At 32.1% G+C, this 20,002-nt stretch overlaps 2 protein-coding genes across 5 annotated transcripts; one reads left to right on the top strand and one right to left on the bottom strand.

Moving 5' to 3' along the window:
- Positions 1 to 889: 889 nt before the first annotated feature.
- Positions 890 to 4,538, bottom strand: LOC124820904 (homeobox protein LUMINIDEPENDENS-like). Of its 4 annotated transcripts, none has more exons than XR_007027402.2 (10): positions 4,111 to 4,534; positions 3,577 to 3,829; positions 3,394 to 3,487; positions 3,210 to 3,303; positions 2,476 to 2,602; positions 2,354 to 2,397; positions 2,228 to 2,271; positions 1,984 to 2,072; positions 1,324 to 1,482; positions 890 to 1,127 (listed from the first exon to the last, which is right to left on the bottom strand). XR_007027402.2 is itself a non-coding variant. In XM_088108745.1 (9 exons), exons 1-3 carry the CDS (start codon positions 4,278 to 4,280, stop codon positions 3,211 to 3,213), a joined length of 357 nt encoding a protein of 118 aa, XP_087964871.1. In that variant the 5' UTR covers positions 4,281 to 4,538; the 3' UTR covers positions 890 to 1,127; positions 1,324 to 1,482; positions 1,984 to 2,072; positions 2,228 to 2,271; positions 2,354 to 2,397; positions 2,476 to 2,589; position 3,210. The 4 variants fall into 4 exon arrangements, 2 of the variants coding, with proteins under 2 accessions (XP_087964871.1, XP_047148645.1); XR_007027404.2 differs by having other exon boundaries at positions 3,577 to 3,743; XM_088108745.1 differs by lacking the exon at positions 3,577 to 3,829 and having other exon boundaries at positions 2,476 to 2,589; positions 4,111 to 4,538.
- An 8,382-nt stretch (positions 4,539 to 12,920) lies between these two features.
- Positions 12,921 to 13,770, top strand: LOC148202169 (transcription factor bHLH87-like). Its single transcript, XM_088108321.1, has one exon. It carries the CDS (start codon positions 13,146 to 13,148, stop codon positions 13,635 to 13,637), a length of 492 nt encoding a protein of 163 aa, XP_087964447.1. The 5' UTR covers positions 12,921 to 13,145; the 3' UTR covers positions 13,638 to 13,770.
- The last annotated feature ends 6,232 nt before the right edge of the window (positions 13,771 to 20,002 follow it).

Raw genomic sequence — 20,002 nt, 5'->3', positions numbered from 1 at the left:
AAACATAATGTGTAAAAAACAACAAAGGAGTATGAAATGGAACATAAAAGACATTTATAAAAAAAAAAGATTAATTGAGCATAGAAATCATCAAGACATCTCTCATTGTTGACTCCTCTTGAAATGATCCCTTCTGTGTGAAGCTCCAAGAGGTTAACTTTGTTGGTAATAAAACGTTTTCTATTTTGCTCTCACATTATGTCTACGTTTTCTATTTTGCTCTCTCACATTATGTCTACGTTTTCTATTTTGCTCTCTCACATTATGTGAAGCTCTAAGAGGTTAACTTTGTTGGTAATAAAACGTTTTCTATTTTGCTCTCTCACATTATGTCTGCGTTTTCTATTTTGCTCTCTCACATTATGTCTTTCCAATGTGGTTGCATACATAATCTAGCTCATTGCTTTCAAGACGCTTCATATGTAAAAAAGTTCATAGCTAAGAACCACACAACCATACAATACCCTTTTTTCCTAAAAACTTTTTTGTATTGTCCTTCTCTAGTTTCCTCATTTTCAAAGAATATCTTCTACCCTTCAAGTGTCACTATGCAAAAAAAGGTTTTTTATACATGCTAAAATAGACTTTTTACATCGGTTTTCGAGCAGGTATAGAAGTAGAGGGTATAGAAAGTTTTCTGATTTTTATACATGTTCTAGATAGGTATAACAAGTTTCCCTTTCTACACTGGTTCTAATAAGAACATGTATAAAAGTCTAACTTTTTATACCTATTGGTGTTAGAACCGGTGTGAAAGTGATACTTTTTTCATACCTGTACTAGCTTCAACAAGTATAAAAAGTGCCATTTTTTAGAATATTTATGTTACTATCCATATCTAAACCTGAATAAAATTCATTCCTAGAATATTGCTTGAATAATTAATAAATGGCAAAATAATCAATATTTTTTCTATTATTAACACATCAAAATAGTTCCTCAAAGTAATATTTACCTAACAAAGTTCCTAAATATATTTACATAACATAATTACACATAAAATAGTGTCTCAGCTCATGTAATATTGAAACATCTAATCATTTACAAACGGTTAAAAGAAATGCAACCCACTCCTCCCAAACAACCTTTATGATATGTTGTTCCATTGGAGATATGTCATCAAATATCTACACAATGAATAATTTGAGTCAAGTTATAATATTAATAGCTCAAGATCTTAATTATAAAATGTTCACCTTAAACATTAAAAATGAATAATGTTATAATGAAATATTTAAAATGAATATTAAATCCCAAACACAGGTCTCCTTATCAACATTCCACAATATGAAAACAAAAACAATGAATAAATAAAGCACTTACTCTGCATAAATAAAGCACGTATTTTTGCTTTCTGAATATCATCAGCATACCTGGGCCGACCTTGACTTACAAACCCTGCTTTTGTCACCTATGAACTTCTACTAACTGAATTTTGGCTTGGCTGTTCCACCAATTGCATTTTTCTGCGCTCTCTAGATTCTGTTAGAGGGGTTAAGGAATAGAAAAGAGATATAGCATACATTTTGCATGACTCAACAACCAACATGAACCATAGGCAATTTTGAGTAAGAGGGGTGCTGACAATATTCTCTTCAATGCATTATTATTGATTAAAATTTATTGAGAATCGCAGTAAATAAGTAGCGCCAACATCATCACATTTAGCCAATAATAATGTATTAAAATAAAACATGTAAGATAATGTGATGTGCTATTAGCATTTATCACAAGTAACCTACCACTTTCATCCTTGAAACACTATGACACTAATAGGTCCTCTTCAATGACAATAATTTGACATCAAAAAAGTCCAAATGTTATATATTTCACTATAGCCAAATTGATATCATTCAATAATCAAATATACTATTTGAGGACCAATTAGGTATGCAAGTCAATTTGATAAAACGCTTTCAAGGATCAAATTGGGATTAATTCCAATTTCACTAGTTAGTAAGCTTGTTACAAATACAAGGATACGAGATGAAGAAACACCAAGTGTAGACTTTTTATTAGAATCATCCAAGCTAGGAGGCAACAATTTCGCAGCTTGTGGAGATCCCACTTTTCTGAACAGGGAAGAAAAAACAAAAAGCATTTTCAAAACTAGCAAAAGCAAAGACAATTATCTCAAACAAGTATGGCATAAAACTATTAAGAGAAAGAGTTATTCAAATGAATGAAAACAGATGAATGGAAGCAATCACGAATAACCTACAAATACCTGAAATTGTCTAGAGATTCGCTTGAAAGTGAAAGACAGTCTTCCTGAGAGCAAGAAAGAAGCAGCTAAGAAATATGCAAACCGAAAAGGAGTTGCTAGCTGAAACTTATATAAGAAAACACTTACAGGAACATCAATATTGGAATTCAGAGCCCACAAATTGACCAATACTGCAAAAAGTAGAAACCATAATAATTGAGAAAGAATGTCTAAACAAATTGTTCATGGAAAAGAGAATGCAAGCTTGCCTCTGAGAAATCAACTCTTTATGCCCATCACTAGAAGGCCTAACACCATTGGGCTTCTTTATTACTTGGTTCCTCGCTAATAATTTGTTCCACTTTGATAACAAAATCCTTACCCTGTTTGATATGTCTGATCCCCAAATCAGTGAGATTATAATTCAAAAAGTTTACCAAGTTATTAAAATAAGTGGCATCAAACAACACTGCTACGAAATTAAGATTTGACATTAATAACAGACATTGAAAAAAATGAGAAGGAGGAAGTGTTACATCAGTCAACCAGAACATGACTTATACATCTCAGAATAAATTAGGGTATATCTTATCTACTATTTACTGTCTGATAACATTTAAAAGAAGAATTAGATTAAATTTTCAACTCCTCTTTCCTCCTACGTATCTCGCTCCTTCAAATATCACTAACAGCATAACAAGCCGCAACTAATGAATGAAAACCTGGACTTCATATTTAAAATGAAGCCGCAACTTGGAACCAGAGTTGTCACTATAGGAATAGTTGCCAACCAAACTAGCTAACCACGTGTTAAGGTGTTTCTTTCTACTTCAAGAAAATGTCCTAGTTGTTATCAAATATTAGCTCGTTGCAGTTATCATCAAATACATGTTATCCAGGTAAATCCAAGGACAATATCAATAGACACCAAGAGGAAAGAGGGAGTATTAGGAATAGAAAAGGTCGACTGTGATGGGAACTGAGAAGAAAAAGATAAACACACCTCATGTCCTGTAGAACCGAAGTTTATTTACACTCTGCAATATAGCTGATATGTGCATGGGAATGGCTTTATGTAAAGGCAAAGGACAAAGAACCTGAAAAATAATTAACCAAAGAGTTAGATAGTATTAAGATATGTGTCAATTACATGCAACACAAAATATTAACCACGTATTTAGATTTACCTTCAAGATAAGAAGAAGGACACTGGTTTGCTCCTTAGCAATTGTCTTACTCAACCAAGTAGCTAAAGTTATTCCACCGCCTCTGCTAAAAAACCTACAAGCATACAACAGAAAAACTAAATCAGAAAATATAAATTATTATAGTTCAATATTATCATGCTATTGAGAAAGTTAATTGTGTACCACAACAATATTGAAAAATTTTGTATCGTCAATATCTACTCCATCAATTTCTCTTGCCCGAAAAATGTCTCTTCTTGTTGCATTAAACTAAAAATATTAACAACAAAATGTTTATCTGAATCATCTAGGTCAGGCTTTGGATTCAATAAATCCCTAGGTTTTTCTTCCTGCAAATTTGGATTAAGTCAGAGACATTCAATATGAAACAAAGAGTATAATTGTGTACAAGCCTGCAAAAAAAAGCATCAACTGCCTGCACCAAAAACAAACAAAAATTTGAACAAAATCAGACACTTAAACTATGACGCCTTAAAATCACTTACTACAAAAGCAAAATTATAACCCGAATGTGTTCACAACTAATTCTACGAACGCTCTCAAAGAGTTCAAATGATTCCAAGTACATAGAAAAACTCTGGAAACGAAACGAAACTAAGAGGCTCTTTACTTTTTCCATTAACCAAAACTAAACAATGAGGTTATAAACAAAGTTAAACAAACCAAAGAGAGAGAGGAAAATGTTTGAGAACGCACCATTTCTTGAGAGAGAGGGTTGACGCCGGTGAGTTTGCATTGCGTGACGACGATTTCCTCAAACTGATCGATCTAGTTGTGCAAGAGATCTCTCTGCGAAAGCAAAAACTTATGGAACGATTCTGCGGAGTTCTCAATCTCCTGCTCCACAAAATCTTCGGTCCACGCATCCATCGTTGATATCGAAGATCGAAGTTCCCTCGACGCAATGCGTAATTACACGCATTTAAGTTAAGGTGATTGAATGAATCTCAGTGTTTCTCTCTGGTTTTCAGTTCGGAACGGAACTGGTTAGGGTTTGGCTCGGAGAATGAAAGAGAACGAAGGAGGGAGAACGGGAAGGAGTGAGAACGAAAATAAAAATTGCACAATAGAGGAGAAGAGAAATATTGTACGAAAAAGAAAAGAAATTGAATATGAAAAGCAATGAATCCCTGATATAATTTTTAACCGGTATATAGATCAATCATTTATACTTATTTTAAAGTTAACTAAGTATAAAATAAACGATTTTCTATACCTATTTTTATTATAATCCATATAAAACTATTTGTATTTTTTTACAATTTTGTCACCATATCTCTTTTTATACCTGATCTTATTATAATGGGTGTAGAAAAATTAATTTTATTTATAAAATTGTCATCACGCCACTTTTTATAATTGATAGATTTTAATAGGTATAAAAAATCGTTATAAAAAATATATTTTTCACTAATGTGTTAAAACAAAATGGAAAAAAACTTTGATAAAGAAATAAAACATTTTAGATAATCGTTGTAAACATTTATGAAATTACACTTAAGCAAACACACATAAGCACATATCCAAACATGCCATCATAAGACCAAACTCAACAAGTTTTATTATCCCATATACAACTCCACCACTTGGTAATGACCAAACAATCATTGTGAAAACTTAAGCTAAACCTTGCAAACAACATACCATAAGCTACAAAGTTACACAACAAAACCAAACACCACAACAATAAAAATACAAGACAAATAATATTTCACACTTTAGAGGAACACAACTAAAGCTAAACGAGCACACTCCCCAAAGGCACCAAAAGGTTTTCAAAAACCTAACTATGATACCAAATGTAACACCCCGATTTCTAAGATGTCACAGGTTATTAAAAATTGGTAAAATTTAAAATTTATCATAACGCGGAAATGTACTTCAAGAAAACCTTATCAAATTACATTATTTTGAGTGATAAAATAACGAAGGAAATACTCCAATTATATTGTCTTAACTTGTAAAACAAACTAGCTTTAAATGAATCCCAAGGTTATTCTTCATCCTCTATCGAGTGAATCATGTCTCTGGAACATCTATAACATTATCTACTCACGTATCACACATTATACGATCATAGCCGATAATTTCATTCACAAACAAACACAAACATGTACGACATAAGCGACCAATAAAACAATCATAACAACAAGATACATATTGATTACATCAACCATATATCAAACATACAACAAGATACATATCTTCTGATTATACCAACCACAATCAAACACACAACAAGATACATACATTCTGATTATATCAACCATAATCAAATACCCCATACATAGTAGTAATAACAATATGATTTTTAATCCTCTAACATAAACAATTCAATCATCTTGAATTACTCGACCCTCGATCCTTGAACTTTGATCATTAACCCTTGATCTCTAACCCTTGATATCATCACTAACATCTCACACATAGACCATTGGTCTATCCACTCATTAGCACCCATGCAAACTACTTACTATAACCATTATAGTAGCATCACTATCCACATAACATAACTTAGAGCATCTCAAGTACCATGATCATCATCATAGATACACCACCATCATGACTATCCTAATCATGAACAAAACCATGAGTATCACCGTACCATAATACCATAGTTGAAAGAGTCATTCTCACTCTTGTACCCTACCTCATCGACTATAGCAGCTCCTACACCTCACTTGTAGCCTCTCCTATAGGACATTTGTAGCCTCCCCTACATATCATCTCCTTCCAATGCACACAAGGCAAAAGTAAGCATTTATTCGTAAATAGAACTAAGATTTACGAGGTACAATAAGTAGACTTATCCTCCACTTTCATGTTCATCAATCACATACTCAGGTACATCCCAACACTCATTCATGCTCTACTGTTAACCACAAGTCAAACTGACCCTAAACATAACCACTAACCTCAATCACTGATTATCATCATGTTCCATAGCTCCTCAGGATGGGTTCAAGTCCATTCTTCACTAAATTCACCATTTTCACCAAAAATGCACTATGATAATCGATTATTCCCGAAATCAAACTCAAAACCAATGCGTAGATAATCGATTATAACTAATGATAATCAATTATTTCCAAATCGAAACACATCTTGGACATGATTCAAGCATTCAAACATACATACATCAACCCTATATCACGTGGAAACATACTTAACCCATCATACATGCATTCAAGCATCACATACCCATGTAAACATACTCAAACACTTATAACACATCACTTGAATCATCCAGATCCAATCATTGACATGTTGTACCCCCAATAATAGGGTGAAAAGATTCTGTGATAAAAATATCAAAAAAGGATTTTCAATCAATCAAGCTAACTATGCATAATGCTTACAAATGAGAACCAAGAAGATGAAAATTCTCCAAAATAAAGCTGCTAATGCGAGGTTGTTCTCTCCAACTGTAGACCTCTGGTTCACGATCTGAATGGTTAGAATCAATAACCATACGTTTGGAACCCTTGTTCAAAAATCAGTCTGATCCAACGGTGAATAACTTCACAACTACGAAAATACCAATGTAGGTTTTATGTTTTGCGAGAGTTGCTTATTTTCTTTCTTTCTCTCTCACTTGCCTTTTTACATCTCTTTAAATGAACCTAATGTGCTCTACTAATTTGACTTATCTTCATTAAAACAAAGTGAGACATAATGGTACACATTATTTGACTTATTCTCCACATAATAAGGGAGCTCAATAACTCAACACTTACAACATATATTTGCATGGAAAACCCCAAACATTATAACTTTGTTCTCCCTTAGCATCAAACCCTTTGTTGGGATAACCCAACAAAACATACATAATACATTCATAGGAAAAACTCATCACAAATATTACATAAACTTTATGTTCATTCATACACAAACTCTTACCCAACAAAAACCACAAATAATCATAATCATATACATATGTATCAAAACAAGGATTACCAACTAAGATAATAAAGAACACATATAACATACAACCATAAACAAACAAAGGTAAGTTTCTCCATACCTTGGTCAATCATAGTGTTTTATCTACAACTCTAAAACACCACAAATCTTCCTTTACACTAAGAGTTTCTCGTCGCTTTCTCTCTTCTTCTCCTAAAACGTCAATCTCCTATCTTCCTTTGTTTTCTCTCTTTGATTTAGAGTTTCTCGGGTTTCTAAACACCAAACCACCCCTTAATTAATTTCTACACCAATTAAATAAAGGTAAAAGACCCTTTTGCACCTAGGCAAAAATATAAAAATAAAGAAATAACATAAAAATGTTCTACAAAAATATACACTAAATAACACTAATTTTCAAAAAAAACCCAAAATCTTAAAAGTGCTTTATTTTTAAAACTCTTATTTTCCTGGATTTTACATGATGAATGAATATAAATGATTTTGTATATATAGTGTAGATAACTAAGGTGGCATTGTGGTCAATTATGAACATAATATTAAGTATAAGACCCAATAATCACATATTATAGTATTAAATGGTGGGGACTTAAGAGAAGTTCATGCTCTTCAAGCTTTGTAGAGTAGATGCAAGGAATAATCTTGACATATATAATTGAATTTGTTGATCAAAATAATTATAGCTGTTTTGAAAGAGTGAGTAACTAAGAAAAATAGATTTGAAAGATTTGACAAAAAGTTTATTTTTACCTAGGTCATGGACAAAAAGGTCTTTTATTAGATATAAGAAAGAGTAAAAATCTTCACCAATAAATACATAGGAAAACATGTTATGAGAATTGCATCTTCCCAAAAGTAAATAGAAACATTATGATTGAGAAGAAGTGTACCAAATAACATCAACAAAGTATCGATTCTTTCTTTCGATAGTATTATTATTTTGTGATGTGTGAGAGCAAGTTATTTGATAAAAAATACCTTAAAAAAGATTAAAAATATCTACAAATATTGTTTTAATACAATTTTTCTAAAAAGAAAAATAGATGTAATTTGTTAGTATGATTATTAGAAGGCGAAAATTTATATGACCACATTATTTAGACATTTGACAATTATGATATACTAATGATATTATATCACGTGACAAATAAATATTTGAAAAATCAATATAATGTTATAATATTTTATATAATGTTATAATTGTAAATAATACTATTAGACAAAATTATATATTAATTTCTTTATCAAATGTTCATATTCTTATTTACATATTATATGCTAGTCATATTTATTATTTTTAAACAGTTGTTGCTCATAATTTAAGATGCTAAATATGTCACTTCAAAGCAACTCACTTAACTTTGTAATAAACACCTATGATATATATGAATTATAGAAAAAGAAAGAGATATATATTGCATAAAACTTTTCAAAGCAATTAAAAATTTTCCTTTTTTTGTCTACTTTTTTTTTCTCTAAATGAAATTTAGAATTATTTTCTGTTACCTTGAGTTTCTATCCCACCAAATGAAACATGTAATAAAGTTTCTTATCACACAGTCAACCTGGTGTAATTCTTTGATCCTTGTTTTTCACCCTATAACAATGTCAAAAGGGTCACTATAGTACTACTACATGTTGTCCATCAGGAAGGTGTGGCTAAGGTTCTAAGGTCCTTTTGGTAACGTTTCTGTTACTCAAAAGACTGTCACATGTCGTAAGACTCAGTCAGTCTCTATAAATGGTGGAAAACAATTAGTGTCTGTCCCAAACAGGGACTCTTCCCCCCTCCCACAACTAAATCAGATCCTGTTAGAGGCATGTTTCACCAACATAACAATAAAGCAGATGTTGGCAACCACACAGTTTCATTCACCACCCTTCAATCTGTGGGACCCAAATCCAAACCCTCTTCCAAACCCTAGCTCACCTACTTCATTTTACACCTTTTTTGGATTTGTTATCAAGTCCAATCACTAGCTAACCCTAGCTCATTCATGCCATCACTATTCACTAGTCATTTTTTGCATTGCCTCTGTGGAAAATGGAACTTGGAAACATCTCTAGAAAATAACAGATTATGGTGTTTTTTAAATAGATGGGAGACAAAGTATAATGAAATTTACTTTCTTTAGGAGAATAGGACATAATGGAAAGGTTGTATATCAAATGATAAAATGTACCTTCACTTTCAGTGTTACCTTAAAGATGTAAAACATTTTTAGTTAATTTAATGTTGATTTATTTGCTCTTAAGATTTTTATAACAAGTTAAAAGAAAAGAACACTGTATTGGTATTTTTTTTTCAATTACCGTATTGTTATTTTTGGACTAAATTTTGAAATAATAATATTCAGCCAGATTTCTTGATGCACAACCTAATATAATTTTCCGAAAAACTTTCATTGAAAATAAAAATATATTGAGAAAAATGTTTTAAAAACTATGTTGCTAGCATCTTGTATACAAAGATAGGGTTTTAAATATATTTTTAGTTTTTAAATTTGAATATGAAATTAAAATTAGTTTATGTCGTAAATTTTAATATATTTTAATTTTTAAATTTTAAAAATAATTATTTTAATATAAAGATGTTAATCTAAAACGTCGTTTTAATTCATTTAAAAAATTTAACTTAATTAAATTAGGAAAACTATATTCATTTTTAAAATTAGGAAACGGTAACAAAATTCAAAATCTAAATTGTTTCAAAATTTAAATAAAAAACGAATTTTAATTTTACGATTATTTTAAAACTTAAAATAAAAGCGAATTTTAATTTTATGAGGAAGTTTAAGAAATTAAAATATATTTAACTTTAGGAAAGAATTTTTCTGTCTCTCTGTAATGTTTTCATGGCAACACATATTTGCATTTCCTTTCATAGTAAAATGAGAGTAACCGGATAATACTCTAACTTATTTCAGAAAAAGAGACACTATTATCCGTCGATCTAACATCCTTTGTGCAAGTATTTTTATTAGAAAAGGCAACTGAACCAAATCAGTGTGCTTTTAAACAAGAAATTTTAGGGTGATTGATTTTTCACTTTCCTCCTTTATACAGTTCTCTATTAGATTATAATAATATTATATACATTTTTGGTGCAGAGGTTTGACAAGTTGAGCAACAAATCTGAGTGGACAAGTAAAAGCTGGGGATTTTCATATGCACAAGTAAGCATAATTAGAGTTCTACCCACCCCTCTCACATCGTCAAAGCAGGAGCCACATGTGCTTGTGTCCCTCACCACAAACATCTCATTTTTCTTCAACTTTCAAGCACCATTTTCAGCTTTAAACTTGGTTTATGCAGTATAACTCAGATAAAACTATCAGATGTTTGATTCAGATGTCTGCACAGAAACCCAAAAGAAACTAATTTGTAAAGTGTCAAACTTTTGAAATATAATTCAATACAACAAAAACCAGCTATTGATTCTTGATCAATGGTCTTGGTTAAAACAAAAAAACAGATTGTTTCGTATTGTTTTTTCTGTCATCATTAATCTTTTGCAGCTGAACAACTACTGATTTTGCAGCACTGTAATGTCTACCACAAGGATGGAACTACTAAACCACTTTACAAGAAGCTACTATGCAGATTCTTCAGGTTTGGCCGTGTGACCCAACAGATAGAGGGTTTCAATCAATTTGAAATAAAGAGCAATTTTAGATGTTGTCACTTTGTCCAAATCAACCATGCATGGGGTCCCTTTGTCATTGCAAAAGCGTTTCAAGAAAATTTATTTTGTAACATAAAACCATTGCTTTTTGGGTAAGATGCCCCCAACAAAGAACCCTCAAAAGAAAATTTTAAAAGGATAGGCATATAAACTTTGGCTTAAACATATAAACTTTGCCTTAAAATTAACATTTTGTTTTCTTGAAAAGAAGAGCTAAATGTATGATTGGACCTTAAGCTCTTTTCTTTTCTTCTCTCCTTTGAAAGCAACAATGCAAATGAAAAAAGAAACAAAACAAAACAATAACATGCATTGTTATTCTCTTTTAAGAAACAGTGTATAACCTAAGGATGAAAAGCACAAAACCGTACACAATAAAGCCAGCAACTAATGGTCTATTTCGTCCTTGGATTTAGACATCCTGCAACTGAAAAACATTTGCTTCGGTTTCAGAGGAAGGACCCCCCTCTAAACAATTCCTTGCTTCTTCTCTCTTTGATCATCACTGCCCACACTGTAATCAAAGACAAATAGATGGCCTAATCTCTGTCACATGCTAATTGGTTAGTGTTGTTGCCCTCTTTCTGATGTGGGTCATAATGTCACACCACAATTTTTACTTTCTCCAACTTTATATAATAGTCCAATGAATTAATTGAGTTTAGTTAAACATTGCTAAGGATTCTCCCTCAAATAAATGTATAAGACATAATATAATATTAGATGATTTTTTTATAAACATTTAGTCTTGTTGAGATAGCCTTTCACATAAATTCATGTTTGGTTTAGTTAGTATATCTATATATATAAACAGCATCACAAGCTCTCACAATTTTTAAAGTTATATAGCAATATTATGTTATTTTAACTGTAGTTATTCCTGTAGTCAATGTTTCATCCGAAATTGAGTTAGAATCAGAATGGATTACTTTTGAATATTTTTTTCTTTGACGGTATTTATTCAAAAGTGAAATTAAATTAAAGTATTTTTGTTAATATAATTTGAACAAGATTTCCCTTGAACAAAATTGTCTAAACATAAATAAATTACATTATTTTGTTTTTATCAAAATTAAGTTTAAAACATAATTTGTATTCAAACTATGTAAGCATATCACTACTAAGGGTCTTATTTATGACCCTTGTTTACAAAAGTCTTGAATGTTGTGTTTGGATTAAATAAAGAGCCTAGCTAGATTCCAGTTTAAAATTAATTAACATTAATATTTGAAGATATATGCAAGACTTTTGAAGAAGTGTAAATGTATAATAATAATCTTTTAGATAACTATATTTCCACAAATCAACAAAATTAAATAATCTATTGAAACTTAGTATTTTACTCTCTTTTTTCCTACTATTACAGAAGTTTATTTTTTCTAATGATTATAGTTGTTTAAACATCATATTTCTAATCCGTTACTTGGTACATAGAAATTTGTTATTAGCAATAAAAACATGCTCAATTAATGCAAACTTTAATCCTAACTCATCTTCTCCATTTCAATCAACAACCTAATCGAAAACCAAATAAGAAGACTTTTTGATGTGATATGAAGGTCTCCTAACTGCAAACCTGAGTATTCTGATATAATAATCACTTTGTTGCATATTTATCACATAATTTAATTGAATGGTTAGAAATGATAGAAGGCAGAAACACTAAAGAGAAGAAGCAGCAGAAGCAAAAGAGCACAAAGAGAAAAGAAAAAGAAAATGAGGCCCTTAACCCGGGTCCCTACCTAAACCTGCCGTATCCTGCGCCAAAGATGGCTGATTCACATCACGACACCTATTCCATCCCCTCATTCAAAATCATTCATCCAATCTCTTTCTCACTCACTCCTCCAAACATTTTTGTTAAGGAACATGTTCCTTAATTTTAAGATTACTTTAACTACGAAAATAAACCATGTTGTTGGACGAGTATCTTAAACTGTGTGTACTTAGGTTTCTCTCAGGATAAAACATTCGTGTAAAAAAGAAAAGCTCACTCACTCACTTACAGACTCACCCTCATGCTATATAAACATGTGACAGGCATAAAAGGAACTACGTCCCCTACCAAATTCAAAGCTTGAACTTTTGTTTACCCCTTTGAGTACTTTGTGAAAGGCAGCATATGGAGTGCATCAACCCTACCTCTTGTGAAGGGTCATCTTCCAAGAACAAGAGCAAGGAGAAAAAGGGTGTGAAGAAAGGGAGCAAGGGAGGCGTGAAGCTTTCCACCGATCCACAAAGCGTGGCAGCCAGAGAAAGAAGGCACAGAATCAGTGACAGGTTTAAGATCCTTCAGAGCATGGTCCCTGGTGGGAGCAAGATGGACACAGTCTCCATGTTGGAGGGAGCCATTCACTACGTCAAGTTCCTCAAAACCCAGATTTGGCTCCACCAAGCATTGATAAACTTTGTAGATTTTGATCATGATGAGGCTCCCGTGTACCTCCCCGCAGAGTATAATTTCCCTCATCAACATTCCTTCTCCCTTCAGCAAAACCCTTCTTCAGTTTCGGTGCATTCTCATCAGCAGAGCCTACCACAGCCACCACTAGCACAGTGCTGCTTCCAAGGTGAAGAAGACTTTGATGCGACTATGAAATATTGGCCTTCTTAGTATCTTGTCTTGTTTACATATATGATATAGATTCAGCTTCTTTTATGTAGTTGTGAACTCGTAATGGTTAACCTGCTACATCTTATATGTTAGTAATATTAATGTTAGATCATGTGCAGTTCTTCATGCTAGTGTCTTCCTCAATCAGCATGATATATTTGGAGAAATTTCTATGAAAAAGAAAATAAATTAAGTTTTTGATAAGTTAAATGAACTGCTGTGTTTTTAGAAGGTAAAATGAGAGAACTTCTATGAATGTTAAATATAGTTATATAAAGTTTTTATTTAAATTGATTTTAAACTCTCTTATTTTCTCTGTAAGTGTTTATATTTTTTATGTGTGCTAAGTTATTTTTGAAAGAAACATGTATATGACATATATGACCAAAATAATAGTCCAAGATCAGTGGCCAATGGGCGACAAATAAAGTGGCCCTGGCTAGCTCTTTTTCGAACTCTCCACCTTCTACCATTGTTCTGCATAGGTCAAAATCAATTACATAAATAAACGTAAATTTCATTTTACAAATTAATTTTGTAAATTTAATTAAAATTCACTTCTTATCTATAATTACTTTTTTGAACCTTCTTAAAATAAAATTAGGAGATGTATCAGTAAAAAAAAAGATTATTTAATTTGATCATAGGGCTTGGTATCCAATAATGGAGAATTCAATAACTACATAAAATTTTAAGGGAAAGGCATGAAATCAGTTGAACTTATGAATAAATATTGTTTAGTAAAATTACCTTAATAAGGGTTTTTCTTAAATATACTTCTTATTGTGGGGAAACTCACCTAATTTTGAATGTTATGGGGGGAGAAGTTTCAAGAATCATACTTCGATATTCTTTACTAAAACATGTACTTTTGATTAGAAAATTTAACACTTATTATAAGACTTTTCCTTGTAAAATGTTGTTTTACATGTAAACCGTCTCCTTTGATATTGTTTAATCATTTGTGCCATGCTTGGTTTTCATTCATCTACCATGGCCCTCGACACTACATCAAACTTCACCCGACATGAATTTCGAGAGTTACTCCATCAATATGATATCAACAATATGGAAAACTTCCTACTCGAGTGATATGTAGAAACTATGAACAAATCTTATAAAAATATGATATAATGTATACTCATGCACGATAAAGAATGAAAATTTTCTAGTAAACAAAAGACTTTTTTTTTTCAAAAAATTGAAATTGGAATACAATTTTTTCATATTTTTTTTTAAATAATATTTAAGTAATCATGTTTAACATTATTATTAAACATTATGTCCTATAGACCTTATCTGGACATGTGTTTAATAACTAATAAAAAATGATAAACAATAGCTTAATTTGGTGATTGAAAACTGTAATTATTAAGTAATTAAATCAGTAATAATTTTTTTAAATTAGAAACTAATTTACTAACCAAAATTTGAGTCATAGATGACTAGATACTATAAATGATTGATTTCATTCATTCAAATATTGAACACTTAATTGTTATTGAGATTATCAACTTTCAAACACTAAATTGCTTATTGATTTTCATTGCAAAATACTAATTTATATAATGATAAAAATAACTATAGTGGCGAGGTTAGTGAGTTGAATTATGCTTAATATGGATGATAAATAATTTCTCCTTGTATGTTTTATTTGAATTTGTTCTAATTTTAGCGAAAAATCTATATTTTAAACTGGATATACAAGTATAAATAAGTAATACTTAATTTTTTAAATTTATATGGAAAATATTTCATTATTGTCCTTTATTTGTCTTTATTTTTGTAATTATTTAATATTTATTCATCCGTTATTTGATACTTATATAATTATAATTTTTTTATATTTGATATTTTGAAAATACATGTATATGTTTTTCGCTTTTTTTATTTTTTTAATAAAAACATTCAATAAATATTTGAAACATAAAATAAGCAAATGTAGTCGGGAATATTCTTAACTTTGACTGCAAGAGAAGATAGGTTAGTTAAACTTAAGATCAGTCAAGTAATTTAAAACTATAGGTTGATAATACATTGTGATTTCTTTCTTTTGAAGTTGTGTGACCCATTGAACTATATGATTGGTGTACTATTTAGTTATGTTAATTTTTTCTCGATTTTTTATTAAACAGACTAAGTAATCATAAAATAAGATATGTGATCAAATTTAGTTTAGTTTTAATTTAAGGATTAAATATATTTTAGGTCTTTATACTATCACATGATTTTGGTTTTCATTTCTCTTTAAAATTTTGATTCATTTCCATCCATCTCCTTTTAGAAAGTCTCAAATTTAGTCATCTTTCCTAAAATGGCTAATGGTGTACCACATCACCTTTCACTAGTACAGAATTGACCTTTAACGTCACTCCGTAGACGTCGGTCCACCAAATAACCAACGTAAATTATTGACCGGTGGCATTTTCGTAAATAAGTGGGCATATAGACGTCTGTTAGGAGGTATAGACGTCGGGGCCCCTCCTAACAGACGTCTTAATGCCTGACAGGTAGGTGAAAAGTTATTTTTTTCTGTCTTATAGACGTCTGTTCGGAGGGGCTCCGACTCTAAAATATTATAGACGTCGGGGCCCCTCCTAATAGACGTCTATATGTCTGACAGGGTAGGTGAAACGTTCACCTAGACGTCGGGGCCCCTCTAAACCGACGCCCATAAGCCCCGCGAATATGAATTTTTAAATCAGAAAGACGTCATATTAGTGAGGGCACCGACGTTTATACTATTACAGACGTCGGACCCCCCCAGGGCCCGACGTCTATAACCTATTATACAGGAAAACGCGAACTCGCGGGGAGTTACGCTCACTGTTCATCGTCTTCCTCACGTTTTCTCTTTGAGGCGTTGCATTTCCATGTAGGTTTTCTCTCTTTTGAACCGTTTAAATTTACTTTTACTCCGATTAAATTACTCTTTGATGAAATATCTTCCATTTGAACCGATTAAAATTCATTTTCGTTGCGTTTTGGTGCAGTTTCTGGCGTGTGCTTGGACGGCGTTTTTGACTCTTTTTGGCCTACGATTTTGGGTGTGCATTACTCCATTGCTTTTTTAATTTGCTAAAAAGGTTAGCTGCTTTGTTGAAAAATTTTGTTGTATGCATGTTATTGGCTTTTGTGTATGCATTTTATTGGTTTTTGCGTATGCATGTTTTTTACTTTTAGGTATGCATGTGTTATTGGCTTTTGAATATGCATGTGATAGTTGTGTTATTATAATTGGCATGTTAGATTATAAGTATGAAATCATTGAGTGAAACTTAGTTCCCGTTTAAAATTTAACACAAACGATTAATCTTTTAATCATTTGTATTAAATTTTGAATTGTTGATAACTTTTTGGCAAGTATACCAAATCGTTACAAGTAATACAATGATAAGTAAAGTATCGTTCTCCTCAGGGAATTTGTGTTACGTTATTCAATTAAAATTTATTTATCAAAATCAATTGAACAACAAAATATAAGTGAATTAATAGTATCAAACTAGATGACAATTTAAAATTGAAATTAAAATTTAAAGAAAGCTTCATTGGAATTGACTTCATGACCACATTACAGTAACTATTCTGAGCAATATAACTTGCATTCAAACATCAACATCACAGTATCTTGGTTTAATTCCTTAAAACAAGTTCTAAAGAATTATGTTCAATTATTAATTCCTTAAGTAATTAAACATAAACTTTGCATTAAGAACGATGTTATTGATGACCAGGAGAATTGAAACTATTCCTAGCATCTTTCCTTCTGGTTGCTTTTCTTGCGTTAATACTCAAATTTACTTCCCAGTACAATTTGAATATAAAAACAAGTATATTTTACTTCCGTAAAATAAAATAAAAAGTAAACAAGAAAAGCATACGAACACAATTTATATTGAACAGGAAATATTACATCAAATGTTAGCCATTACAGTCAATTCCAACGAATGAAAGTTTAGCCTATCCTAGACATCACAAACATACTCATTTCTGCAATTCCTTGCATGATGTGCAGTCTTGATGTCTTCATAGAGGTCTCCTGATGGTCTCCTTGTTCTCCAGAGCAGTTCTCCAAAAAATAATATCCTCCAGTCTGATTCCCCTCTCCCTTCAAATCACGTCTTTTAAGAGACAGTTGAATTCTCATAACTGCTCCATTCGCTCCGCGCACAGAAACAGATTCGCTGTGCGAATTAAAATTAATTCAGCACTCAACTGCACAAATTCGCTAAGCGCACAGCCTCTGGTGCGCTGTGCGAATTTTGCAATTTTCATTCTTCTCTGATGTCATTCGCTCAGCGAACCAATGGTGGTGCGCTGTGCGAATGTATTCTCCTGGCTCTGCGAATTTTGCTTCTGCTATGCGAGAATTGGCTGACAGATTCCCTTTTGTACAACTTTTCCTGAACAATAATTTACAACACAATCTACTTCCTATTACGACTTTTCACTGAGTAATAACATGAATAATTACAAAATTGAGATCCTTTATAAGTGTCAAAACATCTGTTTTTCACACTTATCAACTCCCCCAAACTTGAACTATTTCATGCCCTCAGGAAATAACAGAAACATATGAACAACACATAACACACCTTTGACGTTTTGATAGAATGACTTTACACATCAGACAAAGCACATTCATTCCTAAAGATTCAAACAGGTATGGCATAGTACAATACTCAAAAATTCACCTGTGTATAAAATATGTACAACCAGATCAGCATTTATCATTCTCACCACTCACAATGTTTGTCCTCACAGCAGAATTGTTATAGAACTTCATTAGCTTTTGTATTTCATTTAATTCACACACTTCACACACTATTGGTTAAGTCCAAAGGTCTTTTCAGGTTAAGGCTTGGCTTGGCTAGAAAAAGAATCATGGTTTTTCTTGGATTCAAAGACACCTATTAAGAAGAGAACAACTTCAATTCCCAATGCAGTACTCAAATCCCAAAATATATCATTCATCACATACCATTTTCTTTCACAGCTCAACCTTCTTTTTCATTTTGAGCCTTTTTTTTTATCATATTTTTTTATTGATCTTTTCTTCCCACAAATTTGAATTCAACCTTAACCTCTTTTAAAGCATAATACATGTTCTCTTCTAAGGTGTAAGGTAGGATATCATCTAATAGGCTCAAGGTGGAAGGAAAAAATTTTCAAGGCTCAAAAGGGTTCACAAATGTATCATGATGTCTAAAGGTTGGCTATCTGGTCAAGTAGCTATATAATCAATAATCAACAGGGCCTTTTTCATCCTTAACCAAAAAAGTGTGTGTATACGTAGAATCAAAATCATGCAAAATCCAAGTCCATATCCAGACAATTCAATATCGCTCAATCAATATATATGCTCTCAACACTCACAGATCTGGTCATATTCATACACACAGATAAAAATTTTGAAGCAATGTACCACATACATACAAGTCATCATCCCCAAAAATCACATAATATCATCAGAACATGCATAGTCATTAAATCAAAACCTCAAAGTCTTTACAACCACAACAAACATCAACAAATAAACTGAGTTCCACAATAACATCTAAACTGAAACATCTAAAAACAACATAACACAAACATCAATAACACATCAATAACATCTGTCCATCCGCACTCTACCAAGACGCATCTGTCCTGGATCTCCACTGGCTCTCCTGCGAATGATAACTCTGTTGTACCCATCTGGGATCTGGCTCCTCTTCCTCCTCATCACCATCACCTGCCATCATGTCCTCCTGCTCATCTAACTCTGGCTCTGGTGCTCCTGGATAGGCACTCCCCCACCTGGACTCAGGCCTGCCCTCAGGCCATAAAAGGAGTGCTACAAACTCAAAAGAGAAGTCATCTGCAGAATAATCGCTAAGCGCACCGGATCTGTGCGCTAAGCGAATAACCACTGTAAATTTTTTTTTAAGCAAAATTCGTAGAGCGCATTTCAGCTATGCGCTATGCGAATTAAAACACAACTCAAACCACTCTCATTTAATTTGCTCTGCGCAAAATGTCGCTGTGCGAATTTTTAACAGAGCTTACCCTCGCTATGCGAATTAAATGCTCAAGTTTCTCTGGTGATTTTATTCGCCTTGCTTATCAAATGCGCTATGCGAATAATTCCGCAAAGAGAAAAATTAAACTTTTAAATCGCAAAGCGAATGTAATCGCTATGCGAACTGCAATCTCAAAACAATTTCTTTTTCTCTCGCGTAGAGCGCATAAAATTCGGTGTGCGAATAAATCACAGCTTTATAAAATCATCTAGTCGCATAGCGCACCTCAGCTGTGCGCTGTGCGAATAGAGCGTCAGAACTCATTCCTCAAGCATCTTAGCACTTCCTCTCCACACTCAAACT

The sequence above is a fragment of the Vigna umbellata genome, chromosome 3 (assembly GCF_029865625.1).
Source record: "Vigna umbellata cultivar VRB3 chromosome 3, Vumbellata_1.0, whole genome shotgun sequence".
NCBI lineage: Eukaryota > Viridiplantae > Streptophyta > Magnoliopsida > Fabales > Fabaceae > Vigna > Vigna umbellata.
This window is presented reverse-complemented; position numbering and strand designations above follow the sequence as displayed.

Excerpts from the sequence above, each read along its gene's own strand:
- LOC148202169 (XM_088108321.1), top strand. The coding sequence starts at position 13,146 with ATGGAGTGCATCAACCCTACCTCTTGTGAAGGGTCATCTTCCAAGAAC.
- LOC124820904 (XM_088108745.1), bottom strand. The coding sequence starts at position 4,280 with ATGCGTGGACCGAAGATTTTGTGGAGCAGGAGATTGAGAACTCCGCAG. Across the intron at positions 3,488-4,110 it reads ACCCTCTCTCTCAAGAAATG|GTTTTTTAGCAGAGGCGGTG; the intron begins GTGCGTTCTCAA and ends GTATGCTTGTAG. Across the intron at positions 3,304-3,393 it reads TCCTTCTTCTTATCTTGAAG|GTTCTTTGTCCTTTGCCTTT; the intron begins GTAAATCTAAAT and ends ATTATTTTTCAG.